This window comes from Alosa sapidissima, chromosome 8 (genome assembly GCF_018492685.1).
Source record: "Alosa sapidissima isolate fAloSap1 chromosome 8, fAloSap1.pri, whole genome shotgun sequence".
Lineage (NCBI taxonomy): Eukaryota > Metazoa > Chordata > Actinopteri > Clupeiformes > Clupeidae > Alosa > Alosa sapidissima.
In genome coordinates this window covers 15,981,820-15,999,762 of record NC_055964.1, presented here as the reverse complement: position 1 = coordinate 15,999,762, position 17,943 = coordinate 15,981,820, and the positions used below count along the sequence as shown (strand labels likewise).

The 17,943-nt window shown below is 43.6% G+C and overlaps 1 protein-coding gene across 2 annotated transcripts; it reads left to right on the top strand.

Annotated features, from left to right (window-relative positions):
- The first annotated feature begins 821 nt into the window (after nt 1–821).
- On the top strand, nt 822–17,824 carry bmp10 (bone morphogenetic protein 10). Of its 2 annotated transcripts, XR_006033412.1 has the most exons (3): nt 822–1,690; nt 2,687–5,613; nt 17,808–17,824. XR_006033412.1 is itself a non-coding variant. In XM_042099753.1 (2 exons), the coding sequence occupies exons 1-2, from the start codon at nt 1,285–1,287 to the stop codon at nt 3,835–3,837; spliced, it is 1,557 nt and encodes a 518-aa protein (XP_041955687.1). In that variant the 5' UTR covers nt 822–1,284; the 3' UTR covers nt 3,838–6,092. The 2 variants fall into 2 exon arrangements, 1 of the variants encoding a protein (XP_041955687.1); XM_042099753.1 differs by lacking the exon at nt 17,808–17,824 and having other exon boundaries at nt 2,687–6,092.
- The last annotated feature ends 119 nt before the right edge of the window (nt 17,825–17,943 follow it).

The following is a 17,943-nucleotide window of genomic DNA, read 5'->3' as shown; positions in this document are numbered from 1 at the left end:
GTGCCTCTGTGGAGATGTCTTGACTGGGCAGTCCACATAACTTGGCCTCTGAAACATGGAGATAACATATTTCCCAGCACTTCCGATATGTATGTTTGTTTGTGCCTGTGCATGTGGAAACACCCCTGGAGTTAAGAGCACTTCCTTATGTGGGATGCTCCATGGAGAGGCCAGAGCAGATAGGGTGAGGGGCAGCACAAGTGCCGGGGCTGTGAACAGACACCCTGGAGTGGAAACTGAGTGAAGGAAAATTCTAGAATCTTTCTCTATTGTGTGTGGATTAGAAGGTGACACCTACTAAACTCGTGAAATTGAGAGAATCAAGCAATAATTATTGATATTGCTCAATTGTGATGAGTCACATACTGTTTGACTGAATAAGTTAGCTATCGGGTCCAGATCGTCGGGTCTAACACACCTCATTTCATACCAAATTTCATTTCCACAAGACGTATCCTGCCGTATTCATGGGGATCGGAAAGTTAGGGCGAAGTAGTCAATTGAGCAAAGTTCCATCATGCAAACCACACCGTTAAAAAAACCTAAAAAACAAACAAACAACTGACCAAGATCTGCCCTGGCTCTCCCACCCAAACAAGAAATCAGCCTAACAAGGATGGGCCTACTGCAAGGACAATGTTTATAAAATCCTCATTAAGGAAGAGGGCAGATAACACCCACCACACACACACACACACACACACACGCTCACACATGACAGCACACACACGCACACACACACACACACACACAGACACACACATACTTATAGATAAGGAACAGAAAGAAAGAGATAGAGCAACACACACACTCAGAGAGAGGGAGAGAGAGAAAGACGGACAGAGAGAGAGAGAGGAGACACAAAGCAGAAATAACATAAGAAAAGAGATGCCACAGTGGAGCGCCGCAAAACCACCCTCCAGACGAAGTCCAAAGTCTCCTGATATCAAACAGACATCAAAAGGTGTGCAAAGGGATAAACGCCCCAACATTAGGAATAAAGCCAGATTGTCACTGTAGCAAAAGGAACTTGGGGAAAGCCAAAGGAGGAAGCCACAGCAGAAACTCAACCAAGGGTGGATACTGCTCCCTGCCTCTGGACAACTGATAGCAGATACCACTGAAGTTCCTTTGACACCCAAGTGGAACACAGACAGAAAAGACCTTTAGGGGGGTTTAGAGGTTGTTGCAGGGTGCAGAAACCTCTATCTTTCCACCGTGTCCTAGCCCGCCACAAATAGCGCCTGAGGCTGACTGGAGCTGAGCCGCTTCCTTGGCAACGTGATGGTGGGTATGGGGCTCTTGCAATCAAGGAGACTGTCGTTCATCATGTCACCCGTCCTGCTAACCTCGCTGGCTCTGCTCTTGTGCCCCCCATTTGGAGGTGGCAGCCCCATCACGGCCCCTGAGAGGCATCGGCCGGCGCCTGGGCTGGATGATGGGCGCGGGGGTGTGGTGGACCCCTCGCTCCTGGAGCAGGACAGCGAGGTGGACGTGCAGAAGCTGCTGGAGACCCTGAAGGGGCAGTTCCTCCGCACGTTCAACCTCTCAGGGCTGGGCCCTCGGCCGCAGCCAGGCACCGTGGAGCGTGTGGATCCTCCCGAGTACATGATGGAGCTGTACAACCGCTTCGCCAACGACCGCACATCCATGCCAACTGCCAACATCATCCGCAGCTTCAAAAATGAAGGTATGTGGGTCTCTTATTACTAAGAGAGAAATTAATTAAATATTATCAAGTAGATTCTTGTATTCTAACTGCATATTTGGTTCCCAAGAAAGCCTCATTTCATGAAAACACCAACCACTTGCCTGTTTTCATGTGCTATTGACTCTTGTAGGGGCTTGGAAAACTACAACTTTCATTCACTTTTTCATTCAGTTTTCACTCACATTAACAATATTCTTTGCTGTATATTGTATGTATCAAGACAAAACATAACAAGGGGGGAGAACCAGAGGGGCGTAAGTGACATTTTTGGCAAAATTAAGATATATATATATCAAAAGTAATTTTAGAGTTATTAGTAAAAAAGGACTTAACATTGAACACACTGAACCAGTTGGTATAGTTTATTAACATTGCATCCACAGAACATAGATGTTAAAATGGAGACATTGTTTCAACATGCCTGATTAAGGTTTAACATGAGTAAAAAAAAAAAAAGATCAGCATGACATAGCGCAGAGCATGTTATGCAAACATGACAACAGATGGTGTGTCATGCTTTACAGGGGAGTTGTATTGTGTTGGGGTTTTCTTAGGGAAGTTACAGTAAATATAATATGTCAACATTCCTGAGCATTACATGTATCATGGTCCTTTCATTGAGATGTTTTCCATGCATTTACTTGTAAGTTTCAGGCCCAGAGTGATAATATAAAATGAGGCAGCATTATTGCGTAATTGGTTAATTGCATAATTGTTTCATTATTTAAGGCTTACGTCTTTATATGTCTGAACGAATGTAATCTGCATTCGGTTGCACTCAGTCTAATGCATTGATTATAATGACCTGAATACTTAAAGTGTCTAATTATAAACAGCTTAAGCCCTTGTAAAGTATAGTGTGTATACAGAATGTGATAAAGCAGTAAACAAAAGGAGAGGAACATATGGGTGTAAATCAGAGCTGTGCACCAATCTAAAAATGTGTTTGTGTGTGTGTGTGTGTTTTGACTCCAGACTCCTCCCCTTGTATTGTGGGTCCACGAGGCGTGAGAATCCACCCACTGCTGTTCAACGTGTCCCTCCCCCACCACGAACGAGTCACAGCAGCCGAGCTTCGCCTCTACACCCTCGTCCAGACCGACCGCCACCTCTACGCCGGCGTCGACCGCAAGGTGACCGTGTACGAGGTGGAGCAGCGCTACCCTGGCAACAGCAATGGAGGTGGTGTTGATGGTGGTGGGGGGGAGGCCAACGGTGACGCCATGGAAAACGGGTCAGATGGCGGGTCAGATGGCGGGTCTGAAGAGCGGACGGCGCTGGTGGAGCTGGCATCGCGGCAGGTATACGGCATGGACGACGGCTGGGAGTCCTTTGACATGACTGCCGCTGTGCACCGCTGGCGCAAATCGGGCTCCGCCACCACCCATAGGCTGGAGGTGCACATTGCCAGCCTGGACGGGGATAAAGACGGAGAGGAAGAGCCTGGGCAGACAGGAGGCGAGCGGAGTGACCGACCGGCAGCCGGCACGGGGAACATGGAGATCGAGACGAGCCAGGAGGACCGGCACCGGCCGCTGATGATCGTCTTCTCCGACGACCAGACCGGAGACCACCGTGGCGACCGGCGCGAGCTAAACGAGATGATCGGTCACGAGGCGGGCGGGGGCAACGGCCTCCAGGACGGCGGCCTGAACAGTCTGCTTGAGGAGCTGGGCGAGATGGGCCTGGGGTTGGATGCGGACCCAGGCAACGGCGACGGCAACGAACCCGATGAGGAAGCCCTCATGCAGATGCGGTCCAACCTCATCTACGACACCTCCTCGCGCATCCGCCGCAATGCCAAGGGCAACCACTGCAAGAAGAACTCCCTCTACGTGGAGTTCAAAGACATTGGCTGGGACAGCTGGATCCTGGCGCCCAACGGCTACGAGGCCTACGAGTGCACGGGCGTCTGCTCCTTCCCACTTACCCCGCACGTCAAGCCCACCAAGCACGCCCTGGTTCAAACGCTGGTCAACCTCAAGAGCCCACAGAAGGTGGCACCCGCATGCTGTGTGCCCACCAAGCTCGACCCTATCTCCCTTCTCTATCTGGACGATGCAGGGGTGGTCACCTACAAATACAAGTTTGAGGGTATGGTGGTGGCAGAGTGTGGTTGTCGATAGCAAGAACAGAACTTAGTGCCCATAACAAACCCTACAGATGACCTAAGCTGTACATAACCACTTCACCAGTCAAACAAACAAAGCATGAAACGTGCGGATTTGAGATAGAGTAGACAAGAACACTTACATGACAGACATTAGTCAATATTTATATTTGTGTACAGCTCAATCAAATGTTTAGAATGTGTACAATGTGTATATTTGGTATTTCAAGACAGAGATTATTTTATTATGTCATGTACAGAATGTTTTCTTATCATCTGCTTAATGTGAATGAAACAGCAAACTGTAAAAAAAGGAAGGTAGTTTATTCTCTGACAAAATCTCTATCATAATGTTTATGGTTGGTTTATGGAGTGATGTTGGCGAGCCTAAAGAATCATTCAGAAACCAGAAGTAAGCCGAAGTGAATGGGAAGTGGTTAAGACTGTAAAAACACCAAATCCCCCTCCAACATGAATCAGAGATCCTATCTGGGAGGCATGCAACATTCTTTTCTGCGTCATTGACGTCAGCGGCAGGCAGAAAGTGTATTGCGTTCCGTGTCTCTGTAAGTGGGTGTTCCACTGACATGCCAGCACACTGGAGCGGGCTCACAAACTCCATCACCTAGGGGTCATACATTTGACCTCTAGGGTGACAAGACATGTGAAGAGGCTACAAGCATGTGAAACTGATTGCTCTCCTTCAGGAGATCAGGGTGGATTAAAATGCAAGGGGAGAGAACAAAGGACATTGTGAAACATTGTGTTTCTCTTCTAGCCCCCTGTGGACAGTTTGGATAACAGAAAACAGCTGATACCTACAATAGTTTGTTTCATCACAGAGAGACTGTCTATGGAGCACAAGGCCAACCCAGTCCAAAAAGGAACTATAATGGCCTCCCTAGGGTCAACCGGTCAAATCTGAAGACAAAGCAGAGGAGAAGCAGCTGCACTACCTACCATGGCTGTCCGTGACTCAATCATAATGTGGAGGTGGGATTAACAGAGGAATGTTGTGGTGTGTGTGTGTGTTTGTGTGTGTGTGTGTGGGGGGGGGGGGGGCAGATGAATGAAATCTTGGGACATTCCACCACTCCTATTTAAGGCTTAGGACTGGGGTACAGGACAGAGGGCGTGCAGGGAGGGGGAGAATGGACATCTTCCTGGACCGATCCTTCTCCTCCCCTGTGTTGTTGCAAAGCAGTGCTTTGGGGGTGGGGGGCGGTGGGGCTGTACTGTAGGTTATCACCCCTCACCAACCTTCACGGACTACAAGGAGTCACATGTACAGTACACGATCCCTACCCCTGTTCCTTTACCACCGCCCCCCCCCCCCACCCCCATCGTTCCCCCATCCCCCTTGCGTGGCTGCCGATAAGGAGGTGTCGGCACTGTGAAGCATGTGTGCTGGCAGCCAGGGTGGTGGAGCGGAGCGCCGGACTCCGTTTGTTTCAGCGCCGCTGGGGAGGTGAGCTGGTGGTGGGTGGTGGGATAGAGGTGGGCAGTGTGGGTTGAAGGTGGTGGTGGTGGTGGTGGGGGTAGCGAGTGGGAGTAGCAAGTGTGGCTGATGAGACCTGAGTGAGAGCTATCGAGATTCCAGGCGGCGAGATCGCAGGCGGATGGGCCATGGCAACCTCCACCGTCGCCCGGAGCAAATCGCTGACCCCGAGTCACCCCTGGCGTGACCTCAGGGCCTCTCCTCATCGCCCTCGCTTTCTTTCTGGTTTCTCTGCCCAGCCCCTCACCCTAGCACACACACACACACACACACACACACACACACACACACACCGTTATGGAAAAGATCTGTGTTTGGGCTCTTATCAGCCTGAGGCTGAGAGGATGAGTGGAAACTGTGGCCTGTGAGGCTGTCCTCCCACTTCTCTCCATCTCAGACACTCCTGTCATGTCAAACCACAGACTGCTGGGCCCATCCTAGAGCTCACAACCCACAGGAACTCTGGGCTCACAACATATTGAAGGCCTTGTTCTCCAACCATCGCACCAATCATCTGGGCTCTCAAAAGTCAAACACCTCCCTGTTTTTTTGCTGCTTGGATACCAAAAGATGCCTATTTATTGATTAATTTATTAACTTTTACTGTCATATTTGTATAGCAGTATATGGTATGTGGACATTTCAATACTATGGATTATACCCAGTTGTATTGTAAAGAGCTTAATCAGAAAGACGTATTTAATTTAATGTGTTAAATGTGTTTAATTTTGTAAGAATTGTTCTCGTTTTGAAATAAACCCCCTTGTAACACCCTGGTGACAATGTCTTAGTAGGTTTCACACAAGACTTCATATCTCCTGCTTATTTATGTTAAATGTTTAAAATAGTGACTGTGAGAGGAAAGACCGACGGGTCCCTATCGCCTCCAACTGCCCTCTGAACTGGTGGATAATTTTAGACACAGAATGTCCATATCTGAAGCTTTGGGAAAAAAGGAGTTGGGGCCTCCATTGAAAAATCTAAGTGAACGCTGAGAAGTGTCAGCTGCCAGGCCATAGTTTACATGTGTCCGACAAATGGCAAGTCATGGAAAGCCAACTGGAAGCCTGGCTAATGAACACAATGAATGGCCTGCTTCTTGTCTGGCGGACTCCACACGAGGACAGCTTCTCCAAACAACCTGTTCAACTTCTCTGTTTTCCTCTGTGTTTGCTAAAATAGGGATAAGCTAGGGCTAGAGGTATGTACAGAATGTATACATTTGGCAGTGCAGTGTCATGACCAACTATTGTCATTTAAAAAAAAAAAAAAAAAAAACAGGGTGCTTCTTAGTTACACATGTGAATATCAAAAAGCTAATCTTACTAACTACATGCATAATTACAGTATTTCTGTTTTTGTTGCACTGGGAGACAGAAACTATTTACCTGTCATGCTAATTCATCAACAACACTCATGTCCAGTTGTCTCCATGGTCGCAGGGCAACAAAACAGCACAACAGGGTATAGACTGGCATTGGCTCTCTCTTGACACAATCCTTCATCTCTAACACACTCTCTTGTCATCTGTCAACAGTCCACACAGTGTGAAGAGGAGGAAACAGGCTGAGAGTGTTTTCCCTAAGCCTTTGGCATCAAGAAGAACATCACAGTCCCCAATTGTTAAAGCTTAGTCATACACATAACAAGGACAGTCAACCAGCAGTTTCTCTGGGCATAACAAGGACAATGACTGTTTTCTTGTGGTCTGACTTCCAGTAAAACATGGCATTGTTGATGAGCAAAGCACTCGCTGTAGCCGAATTTACAGTTACATAACGATTGGAGTCATTCCATGTCAGACCCTTTCATTTCATCAAAAAGAACTCGCCAAAAGACTAACTTCTGAAGTCAGACTTTCATGTTGACCCACTAACAGGAGGCGCTGCCAAACCATCCACCTACCCATCTCCCATTGCCATTTAAAGAGGAACACAGTCTATTGCTCAGGGGTGGGTGTTGCAATAAGGGGCAGAAACATCGGTGGGAATTTTCAAATGTTCTTGCCCATTGGCTACTAATCAGTCCACATAAATACTTGCATGTCAGAGGTTAGCCACTCGATCCAATTACCACGGACCAGTGGACGGGCTCACAGGCTCGAAGCCGGTGCTCGTTAACGAAGTATTTACAAAAGCTGCTGAAATGTCTGTCTGGCCTCTGTCTTCTTGCGCCTTGTCTCCCATGGAGATGTTGAAAGGGGAAGTTATTATTATGAGCTGGAGATAACATGCACGCACACTTGTTTTTTTTTATCCGTCGTCTTCAATGATGTTTTCATCATGAAATGATAGAAACAGACAAAGTAAGCATTGCTGTGAAATACACAATGCAGTCATTATGAACACAAGGAAATGTGTTCATTGTGTTACTGGCAGGGAAAGTGGTGTTCTCTCTCCCTGCACAGTCAGTGCATCGAATTAAACAGATTAAGTCTTCAAGTGATTCAGTCAAATGCTTGCGCCTTCACATTTTCTGCACATTCAGTTTTAACATCAGTTGCAAATCTTAATTGCAGGCGAGCCCGTGTTGCTGTCGTAATGCAGCTCTGTGTGACGTGAGTCTAATGAAGCCTGTCGTCTGTCCCTGCGGCATCACGCCCTCACCACCCCCATATCTAGCCATCTCTCCACAACACCTCCACCCAGCCCAGGGCTCTCATCTTCCCTCTCTCCCCCCCACCCCGGTCATGCCTTGCCCAAGCTGGCATGGCTTGCCCTGCCTGAGGCGAGACCACACAAAGCTGGCTCCAAAGCCAGGGCCGGGAACTTCGCAGAGTTAAAATATCAATCGCCAGAATAATTGTTATAGCCTAGTTGAAACGTCTGAGTGATCTCAAGTCTACTGCAAAGCAATGTTAGGTAAAAACAAGAAGAAAACAAGCAGATTTACTAGTGAGGCTTTGACAAAAAAACAAACAACTGTTGTGATATTTGCTGAGGAAGTAAACAAGGAGTGTGTCAGGGTAGAGCGGGATAGAAAGATGGACAGACCTACAGTAGAGCATGCAGGGAGGGGGAGCAACAGACAGAGAGAGAGAGGGAGTGAAAGAGAGAGAGTGAGAGAAAGAGAGAGTCGAACGTGGTTATTTACATGAGAGGAAGTGGCCTAATTGCCTGTAATAGAGACAGGGATGGTCCGGCGGAGGGCTGAGGATGCGTCCCCCCATTCAGGCAGATTCTCTGCTCCAGCTCTGATCAGGCCGATAACAGCCCTTGGCCTCAGAGGGGACCTGGGACCATAATGCTGGGGGCCCGCATGACCCGGGCTAGGGCTACGTGTGGCTCTGCAGCCGTCCACCTCCTCCATTCTTCCTTACCATAACCCATCTTGTGTGGCCACACCTCCGCGAGGACCAACGCAAACACTCCAAACTGCGGGCACATTTTCAGCACGATCACAATGTCTTATCTGGGTGCCGCATTCACAGTCGAGTAATTCTCGGAGTGCTTTCTACTGGTAGGACAAACAAACAACACTAATGACATGAATGACCTGGAGTGTTGTTCTTACACAGAGGAAAACAACAAGTAATCGTTTCAACGTAACACGTGATAACTTGCCAACATGTGTACATTCTGGAGAACAGAGTGAAACAACGCTCACCAGTCAACTCCCAGAGTGAAGCAATCATGGTCATAAACATGATCTGTCTGATGAGTTCAACAACGTATTAAATGTGATTAAATCGGTTGCAACCCAGTGGTGTTGAGTCACTATCAGACAAACAAGGACAAATCCTGCAGCTGTGGGGCAGTGGTCCATTAAAACAAACGTACATGCCTTGTCATTGGCTATCTAGCCAGAGCTAGCCAACAAGTCCAGGGCTGCATGTCTAGTTTAGTAGCCTACATCCCTGTTGATCAACTGATCATCATTATTGTGACTATATCCTAAACAAATGATACTGGGTTGTGGTGTCACACTGGGTTTTGAACGTGGCACAGTGAGGCCACCCTGTGGCCTGAGTATGAAAGAGCCCACACCACACCACAGTCCAGTCCATCCCATGAATCATGTGTGACTTCAGTCAAAGTAAATCCAACTGTCTACAGTCTAATGCCCCATTATGAAAAGCAGCTTGGTAAGGGAACCAACCTGCAGTGAATCAAAGACCTGTGATTATAGACAGATGTAGGCAACGTATTGACTGCCAAGAGTGCTTAGAGTTGGGAGCTAGGGCCTCAGATGACTCAATAATAGAAATAATGACCAATCTCATTTCCTGAGAAAGTCCAGCCAGAATGAAGGAGTGTGCCAGAAGGCCACTCGGCTTGCAACCAGTATCTGTCTATCTATGCTATTGTAAATGAAAGCTAATTGGCAGCTGATTTAGCCTTTTTCTCACACCTTATAGAACGGGTTCATGTTTTGCATCAAAAAAATATGTTTCTGATTTCTAATCTCAGCACAAAAGTAAATAAATAATAATAAAAAGAATATAATAACATATAGGAATGTTTTGAGAAGTAACTAAACCCGGGAGCTGTGGCACAACTGGCTATAGTGCTCATACCACATTTGGGTCCATCTGCCCACAAGGACCCGGGTTTGGGTCACTCCCACTCATTTCCTGTCAATCACTTCACTGTCCGATCAAATTAAAGACACCCCCCCCCCCCACACACACAAAACTAATTTTCTAAAAACAAATTTCATTATGTATGAAATTATCCTCCTACCATACTTAGATTCCTATCCTCTAGTACTAGTATTGACAGATGCAGTGGTAATTCCTAGCTATAGTCTCCTCTGAGTCTGCACTGTACTGTACATTAAATTATATTATATTGCTGTAGCTGTAGCTTAAATGTTTAAATGCTTAAATGTTATTGTATTGCTCTGAGTCGCTTTGGAGAAATGTATCTGCCTAATGAATAAATGTAACCTGAGCTCCTGAAGCTGGATCTGCAACTGACAGAAAGACACAGCTTTTGCAGATATAAAATAAGCCTGCCTGCCTGCATGTGTTTGCTGCATTTCTATTGTTATACATCATGATGCACATCTGGCTTCACTTAGAGAGGACACAATCCCTGAAGTGTACTAAGCCATAACTGTGAGACAAGATACGATACAGCGTGTCTTCTCAATGGCACAAGGGAAGACTCTGAAACGTCTTGAGACAAACCTCATGATGGTCTTGTAACACTACAAAAACTCATGATGGTCTCGAGACTTAGATTAGGTTAGTTAATATATCACACTTTAACTCAAAGGGAGATAATAGGATTATTAATTTGGAGTCCATTTCCTTTACTACTTCCTATGATCTCTCTTTGAGTTAAAGTGTGATACAGTAACTAACCTAATAACCACCAACCACAAGAGACACTCACTCCATATTCAGCCATATTCAGCTAAATTCAGCACAGAGGAAGCGGTTCTGCGGAGCCCCATGTGAAATAAAATAAAATACTAGGGGCTGAAAGGCCCCTCACTATTTGTACAGTAGCATGTGGCTCTTGTAACTCTATACAAGTGCTCTACAGGGAAACACCTAATCAAGTTGCACATTGTACAGTAAATACATGTCCAGGAGTCAAACCAGAGGTGTTCTTATTGGGATAAGTTAGTGATCTTAGCATTTTTACCCATTGTCCAAAACATATGAAATCAATCAGAAAGTCTCCAACAACAGCTGACCTTACCTTAGCATGAATGATTCTCATTCATTTACATGAAAGTGGAAAAATGTCACTTGTATATACACAAATATACTTTTATGTTTAAAACCTTATAGATACCTTTAGCTGTGGGGATGTTAACCCTTAGAACCCGATTGACGCAAAGTGCGTCAAAAAACACACCCTTTCTTCTCTGTTACATTGCTCCGCAACTGTTCATCACAACGAGATAACTTGTCTGTACGATCAAGTATGAAAATTAAAAAAAATCATGAAATTAAATACAATTGCATCATATTTAAAGTCTATACTTCTCGGCGTTCACCTGCGCACCCATTACTCTCTTTTGAATTACTCGCGAACCCGTGATCGCATAGATATGGCAAGCATATCAGATGAAAGAGGAGAAACAGGGCTATCCATTGGTACCAAATACATCCTTCTGGGTTATAAAACAGATGAAGTGCAGCAAAATAATAACTTCATATAGCTGGACTTACCCCACGTTTTTGTCTGTTTTTGTGGCAAAGCATGTTTATAACCCAACGCTATCGTGTGTTTCTCTATGGCAAAACATGTTCATAATCCGGTTTTGAGATCCTAGCAAATTCCTGCATGGCATCCAATTCTAGGTTCACATTGCATCCCAATTTGTTCAACAAAGAAATACCTTTTTTGCCTTTACTTTGTTCATGGCAATGCAGTAAAAAGTTGAGAATCATCATGAGTGCATACACCATAGTCACACATGCTAACAGGCAAACTTGGGTCAAGTCAGGTCAGATCAGTTCGTGTCACAGATATGGAGCGCAGAATGGTCATTTTTCATGCTAAATAAAAAATGGCATTTATTTCCGTAAATCACACACCACATATTTCTGTAAATTGCTCAGCCCCAGAGTATCCCTCCAACATGGCAATTATATTGCCCGTTTCAGGACAGTCTGCCCTACACACACATGAAATGCATGTAGAGCTATGAGCTTGCTGTGGTGAGATACAGGTCAAAATATAAGAATTTTTATAATATGATTTTTATATTTTAATTCTTTAAAAATCAAAATAAAATCAATGCTAGTACTAATACATGAAATGATGGCAGATCTGGATAGCCTAGACTCTGCTGAAAAAAACAATATATAATATGTGTGTGTGGCACTTACAATGACCAGAATAAATCCTTATGAATAAAGGTAGTGAAAATGCCCTAAAAACAGCTTAGGGTTCTAAGGGTTAAAGATTATAAGAGTGGTGGTGGTGTAACTGAAAGTGACCCAAGTGGTTTTACATAAAAAGAGTTTGTTTGTGCTAGTTCAGCCACAAACCCCATAGGATTATGTTACCCTTTAATGCGCAACATGGGTCAAAAATTTCCTATGGTTATTCATGCTTATATGTGTTTATATTTGCAATATTTTAGGAATTTATTTATTTCATCAGTCAATTTTCCAAATATATACGTGTAATATCTTGTTTTTGATTATTACAAATCATAATTTTTAACTTTTTCCTTTTTTACATTAACAACAACACAGTTTTTTCATTACTTCGTCCAGTTTTCAGACATGGGTCAAAAATGACCCGCATTCATTTCCTATGGTTTTTCATACTAGTCTGCGTATTCCTTTGCTATATCTAGTGAAATAATGTATGTATCATTGAATATTGCAGTTCATTTTGCAGTTGTTCAGTAAAAATCTTTTTGATTACTTCAAATAATTACAAATATAGTTTTTTCAAGTTTATCAAGTTTACAGACATATGTCAAATATTTCATCTATCATATCTCAATTTGTCACACATGACATCACTAATAACCAGTCACACATATTGAGATATACTATATCTGAAGTATAGTGAACTGTGGTGAATGTGTCCAAATAAACTGTAGCTGATTAAGTAAAACACCAATAAATGGCCATTTCAGCACTACAGTACAAGACACTTGCAAATTACCATTACATGTTTGCCCTTGTACACAGCCTCAGTGCATTGGAAACACAGCTTCCAACTTTTAGTATTCTTGGTTTCTGTGCAGCTCTAGCTCCTCTTCCACTTCACTTGTCCTTCCTCTCTGATGCCCTTTTGTGGCTCTGTTTGGCTTCCTTTTTCTACATATTTTAATTGTATGTAATGGGTGAATCTCAATATCCCTCCCTCAGCCCTGAACCCGTCCTGTCCTATCCTGTGTGGCATGACAAGCTCGTTGCTTATTATCAGGGTATTATGCAGTTAGTATATGCATCAAGTGCATCCAGTACATTGGACACGAGCACTATGGACACATGGGCCATCTCTATCCCTGCTTTCATTAGTATGTCTACACATCTATGCAGATAACATAAATATTTCTCATGGTTCCCTGGTCCAGAGTGCTGCATGTTGTCACCCCTCAATACCAATAGCAGTTTAACTGATCAGCATCCTGATTGTATCGGTGGAGTTACTATGGATGTTCAAAATGGAACTAGGTGAAATATTCTCATGACACATATGAAGAAGCACATGCATGAAGGGCACGCCTGACCTCCAGAGCTATATGGATATGAAAAGATGTGGGACAAAGAAACCACAGTCACAATGTGATATCAGACATGCTGGTCAAGAGAAAAGGAAGAGATCTGACCAGCTACCAATGACACTAAAAGTAATAAACTGACCTATGTGCAAGGAACAAAAACATGGTGGTCATTTGTGTGGGGCATGTAAGACATGAAATATCAGATGATGGGGTGCCCATGTGATGGATAATTATTTCCTATTCCCAAGTGAATTAACTACACTTTTGGTGACGTTCACTTCAGTTCACAATACTATAGACATAGTACAGTCAAACATAAGTGCTATTAGTTATCTGTGTTTTTAACGTGTGACAAATTGAGAAATAAACGTGTGATATATTGCTATTTGGATTAAAACACTATAGTAAGTCTAAGAACATTATTCTAAGATTATTGTGTTAACAAAACATGTTGTTATAGTTTATTTTTATTAAAAACAAAACAAACTTGAATGCATGGGTCTTTTTGGCCCACACACATAAACTTGATGTAGTAATAGAAAAGCTATGTTTGTTCAGAAAATAAGACAGGAAAAGTAAAAATAACTATATGTAGCAATCAAAAATCTTTAGCTTGATAAATACAAGCAATATTGAATGATAAAATAAATCACTTTCAATAAATATAGCTAAGGAACATACACATATCTATGAAATACCATAGGAAATGAATACGGGTCATTTTTGACCCATGTCTGAAAACTGGATGTAATGAAGCAAAAACCTTGTTTGTTCATAATGTTAAAGAGGAAAAATAAAAAATATGATTTGCAGTGATCACAGACAAGTTAGTTAATGGATAGCTGACCTATTGAAGTATAAAATACATATATTTGTTAAAATATTGCAAATAAAAAGACAACTATGCATGAGTTACGATAGGAAATGAGTGCGGGTCCTTTTTGACCCATGTTACGCATTAGAAGGGGTAAGCCTAGCTTGCGCATTAAAGGTTTTAAAAAAACAACAGCATCCACACTTCTGGGACACAATCAACTCTCTGCTTTTTTAGCTGAAGATTAGAATCTGCCTTTGCAGATGATCTCTGGCCAAACTGGCAGTAGTCCAACAGCTGTATAACCAAATACAACCAACATATAGCATTTTTTTTTATAGTTTCTTTATTACTTCAATGCTACAGTACATTTTAAAGGGGTGAATTAACCAAACTATAACTTTTTCAGATACATTTATGGTACACTTATTTGTTACAAAAAAACAGGTTTCTTCAAAACCATTAAAAAACATTAGACATATAAACCAACCAGATATAAAAAAAAAAAAAAAGATATGTGTTAGCCTATAGTGTGGGCTAGTGTTTCAGATACACACAATGGGATGTGTATGCTATTCCGCATTTCACTAAACTGCTTACTTGGACTGAAATCTAATTTACAGCATGTGTACACTTCTTACTGTATCATGCTGTCACTCCTGACCATTTTGAGGAAAACTCTGAATCAAAGACGGCGATGTCCATCAACAAAAAACAGCATGGAGTTAAAGCGTAATTTAAAGTCCCAGGCATTTAAAGGGACAGTGGTCACTCAAGACACAGGCCTACACCACAACTGAGTGATGAACGTGAAATGCTTTGAATGGCCTACAAAACACTGCATTTAGGACAACTGCGTACTGTATAAAACCACGCTAATGGTGAATTAAGTATATAGCACTTATATTCAATAGCCTAATGAAAGCTTCATCAGTCAGTTAAAGTGTTCTCATAAAAGGAAACAGCAGGCCTACAGAATATTCCAAATAGGCTAGTTTCCTTTCACAGTAACAGAAATGCCACTTCTACTGCAAAATGTACTGAGTTTCAATTCTAAAGCATCTAGCTAGTGAGGTGGTTTTAGGGGGAAAAAATAAACAAACTGTGTACCTGATTCCACAGTCAATGTTCAGTATTTTGCCTATAATTTAGCCTATTATTTAGTATTTTCGATGGAAATTAAGCAAAATCTATCATTTGGGGCAGCCGTGCCCTACTGGTTAGCGTTTCGGACTTGTAACCGGATGGTTTCTGGTTCGAACCCCGACCAGTAGGAAGCGGCTGAAGTGCCCTTGAGCAAGGCACCTAACCCCTCACTGCTCCCTGAGTGCAGCTGTTGTTGCAGGCAGCTCACTGCGCCGGGATTACTGTGTGCTGAGTGTGTTTCACTAATTCACGGATTGGGATAAATGCAGAGACCAAATTTCCCTTACGGCATCAAAAGAGTATATATACTATACTTATACATTTCCTATTAACAACAGACCCCAGTATGGAATTGCATTGCTACAATTTTTTAAATATTGAAAATAATCAAATTGTTGGCTTAAAGAATCGATATTAAAACGTGATATAGAATCTTGATGAAACTTAAACCCCTAAACGGTATCCTTATAATTATGACCGCTTCGCAGCGAAGTGGCGGTCATATAGGTTAAGTCAGAGTTTTTTCTTCCGGATTTTGTCCCAGTAATTTTGTATTGATTTCCGGGACACTGAAAGACCGGGGTGCACGAAACTTGTTGGACATGTAGCCTCACAAGGATGACACGGAACCATTGTTTGGTCTCCATGTTGGTCTCAAGAGGCCATGTCAACCCATCCCATAACCACTCATTTGATGTATAGTGCAACCTAGTTAAAAAAGCAAAAGCAAAAATGAGGTGTTGTAATCGCAGGTATCTCTGGCTGACGGGGTCACAACTGCACAAAACTGGAGGTGTAAAATCATTCTGACACCCTCTGAATGCATGCCAAGTTTGGTGAAATTCCGTTCATGGGGGGCCATACAGTAAATTAATTAATGTGTAAGTTTAGTGACTGTACACTACGCATGCACACACACACACACGCACTCACACATAAAGATACATGCACACACATGCAGGCACACACACACACACACACACATAAACACACACACACACACACACACACACACACACATACACACACACACACACACACATAAACACATACACACACACATGAACGCACACACACACACACAAAAAGCACAAACATACACACACACACAAACACACACACACATAAACCAGTTTATGTTCAGTCCATCAGCCCGACCATCACACCAGCTATCACACATGTGATCAATGCTTTGCTAACCTCTGGCACGTTTCCAACAGTATTCAAAAATGGCCCGGGTAACACTGTTACTTAAGAAAACTTCTCTTAAACCTGCTCAAGTTCAGAACTATACCGTCCTGTCTCACTCCTACCTTTCCTATCCAAAGGTATCGAACAAGCAGTTTCCAAACAGGTCTCTGAATTCCTTTCACAGAACAACCTTCTGTTCTGAATCCAAATCAATCTGGGTTCACGAGAGGCCACTCAACCGAAACGAATCTGTCTGTAACAGAAGTCTTAAAGGAAGCCAAGGCGACCGCTCGGTCATCAGTACTCATTCTGCTTGTCTTATCGGCTGCCTTTGACACGGTTAATCACCACATCCTTCTCTCTATACTCTCAAACTTGGGAATCTCCGACTCTGCTCTGTCCTGGTTTGAATCCTACCTCACAGGATGCTTGTATCATGGCTTGGAAAGCTGTCCGCACCACACTATCCCACCACAGGGGTCCCCCAGGCCTCAGTGCTGGGCCCCCTTCTCTTTGCTATCTACACCACCTATTTGGGACAGATTAACCATTCGCACAGCTTCTCATACCTCTGCTATGCAGACGACATACAGCTCTATCTGTCCTTTCCACCTGATGACCCCTTGGTCTCGGCACAGATCTTGGATTGCCTCTCAGACATATCTACATGGATGAAGGCACACCACCTCCAGCTAAACCTCTCAAAAATGTAACTGCTGGTCCTCCCAGCTAAACCTAGTATACATCATGACATCAACATCAAAATTGACTCCCTGTCTGTTGCACCTACCAGGCCTGCAAGAAATTTAGGAGTCATTTTTGACAACCAACTAACCTTCTCTGATCATGTTGCCTTGGTCGCCCGACTCAAGATGCTACCCAACTCCTGGTACAGGCAACAGTCATCTCACGACTTGACTAACGCCCTCCTGACAGCAGGCTTTATACACATTATTTATGTTGTGTGACTTAGGAATTGCTTTGAATTGCCCTGAATTTAATTCCACTTCCTGTCATTCCAATTCCAATTCAAATTCAACTTCCTGTGGGACGGGGCCAATTCAATTAAAATTCCAATTCATGAATTAAATGGAGGCTAAGTCTAAAATTCTGAATTTTGCACAAGCCTGACACACACACATAAACACATACACGCACGCATGCACAAACACACCCACACACACATAAGCACACACACACACACCCCATTACCCCCACACACCCGCACACAAGCGAACACACACACGTACATGCACAGACACATAAAAAACACACACACATGCAGGCAAGCAGACAGACAGACACACACACACACCATTCACTCA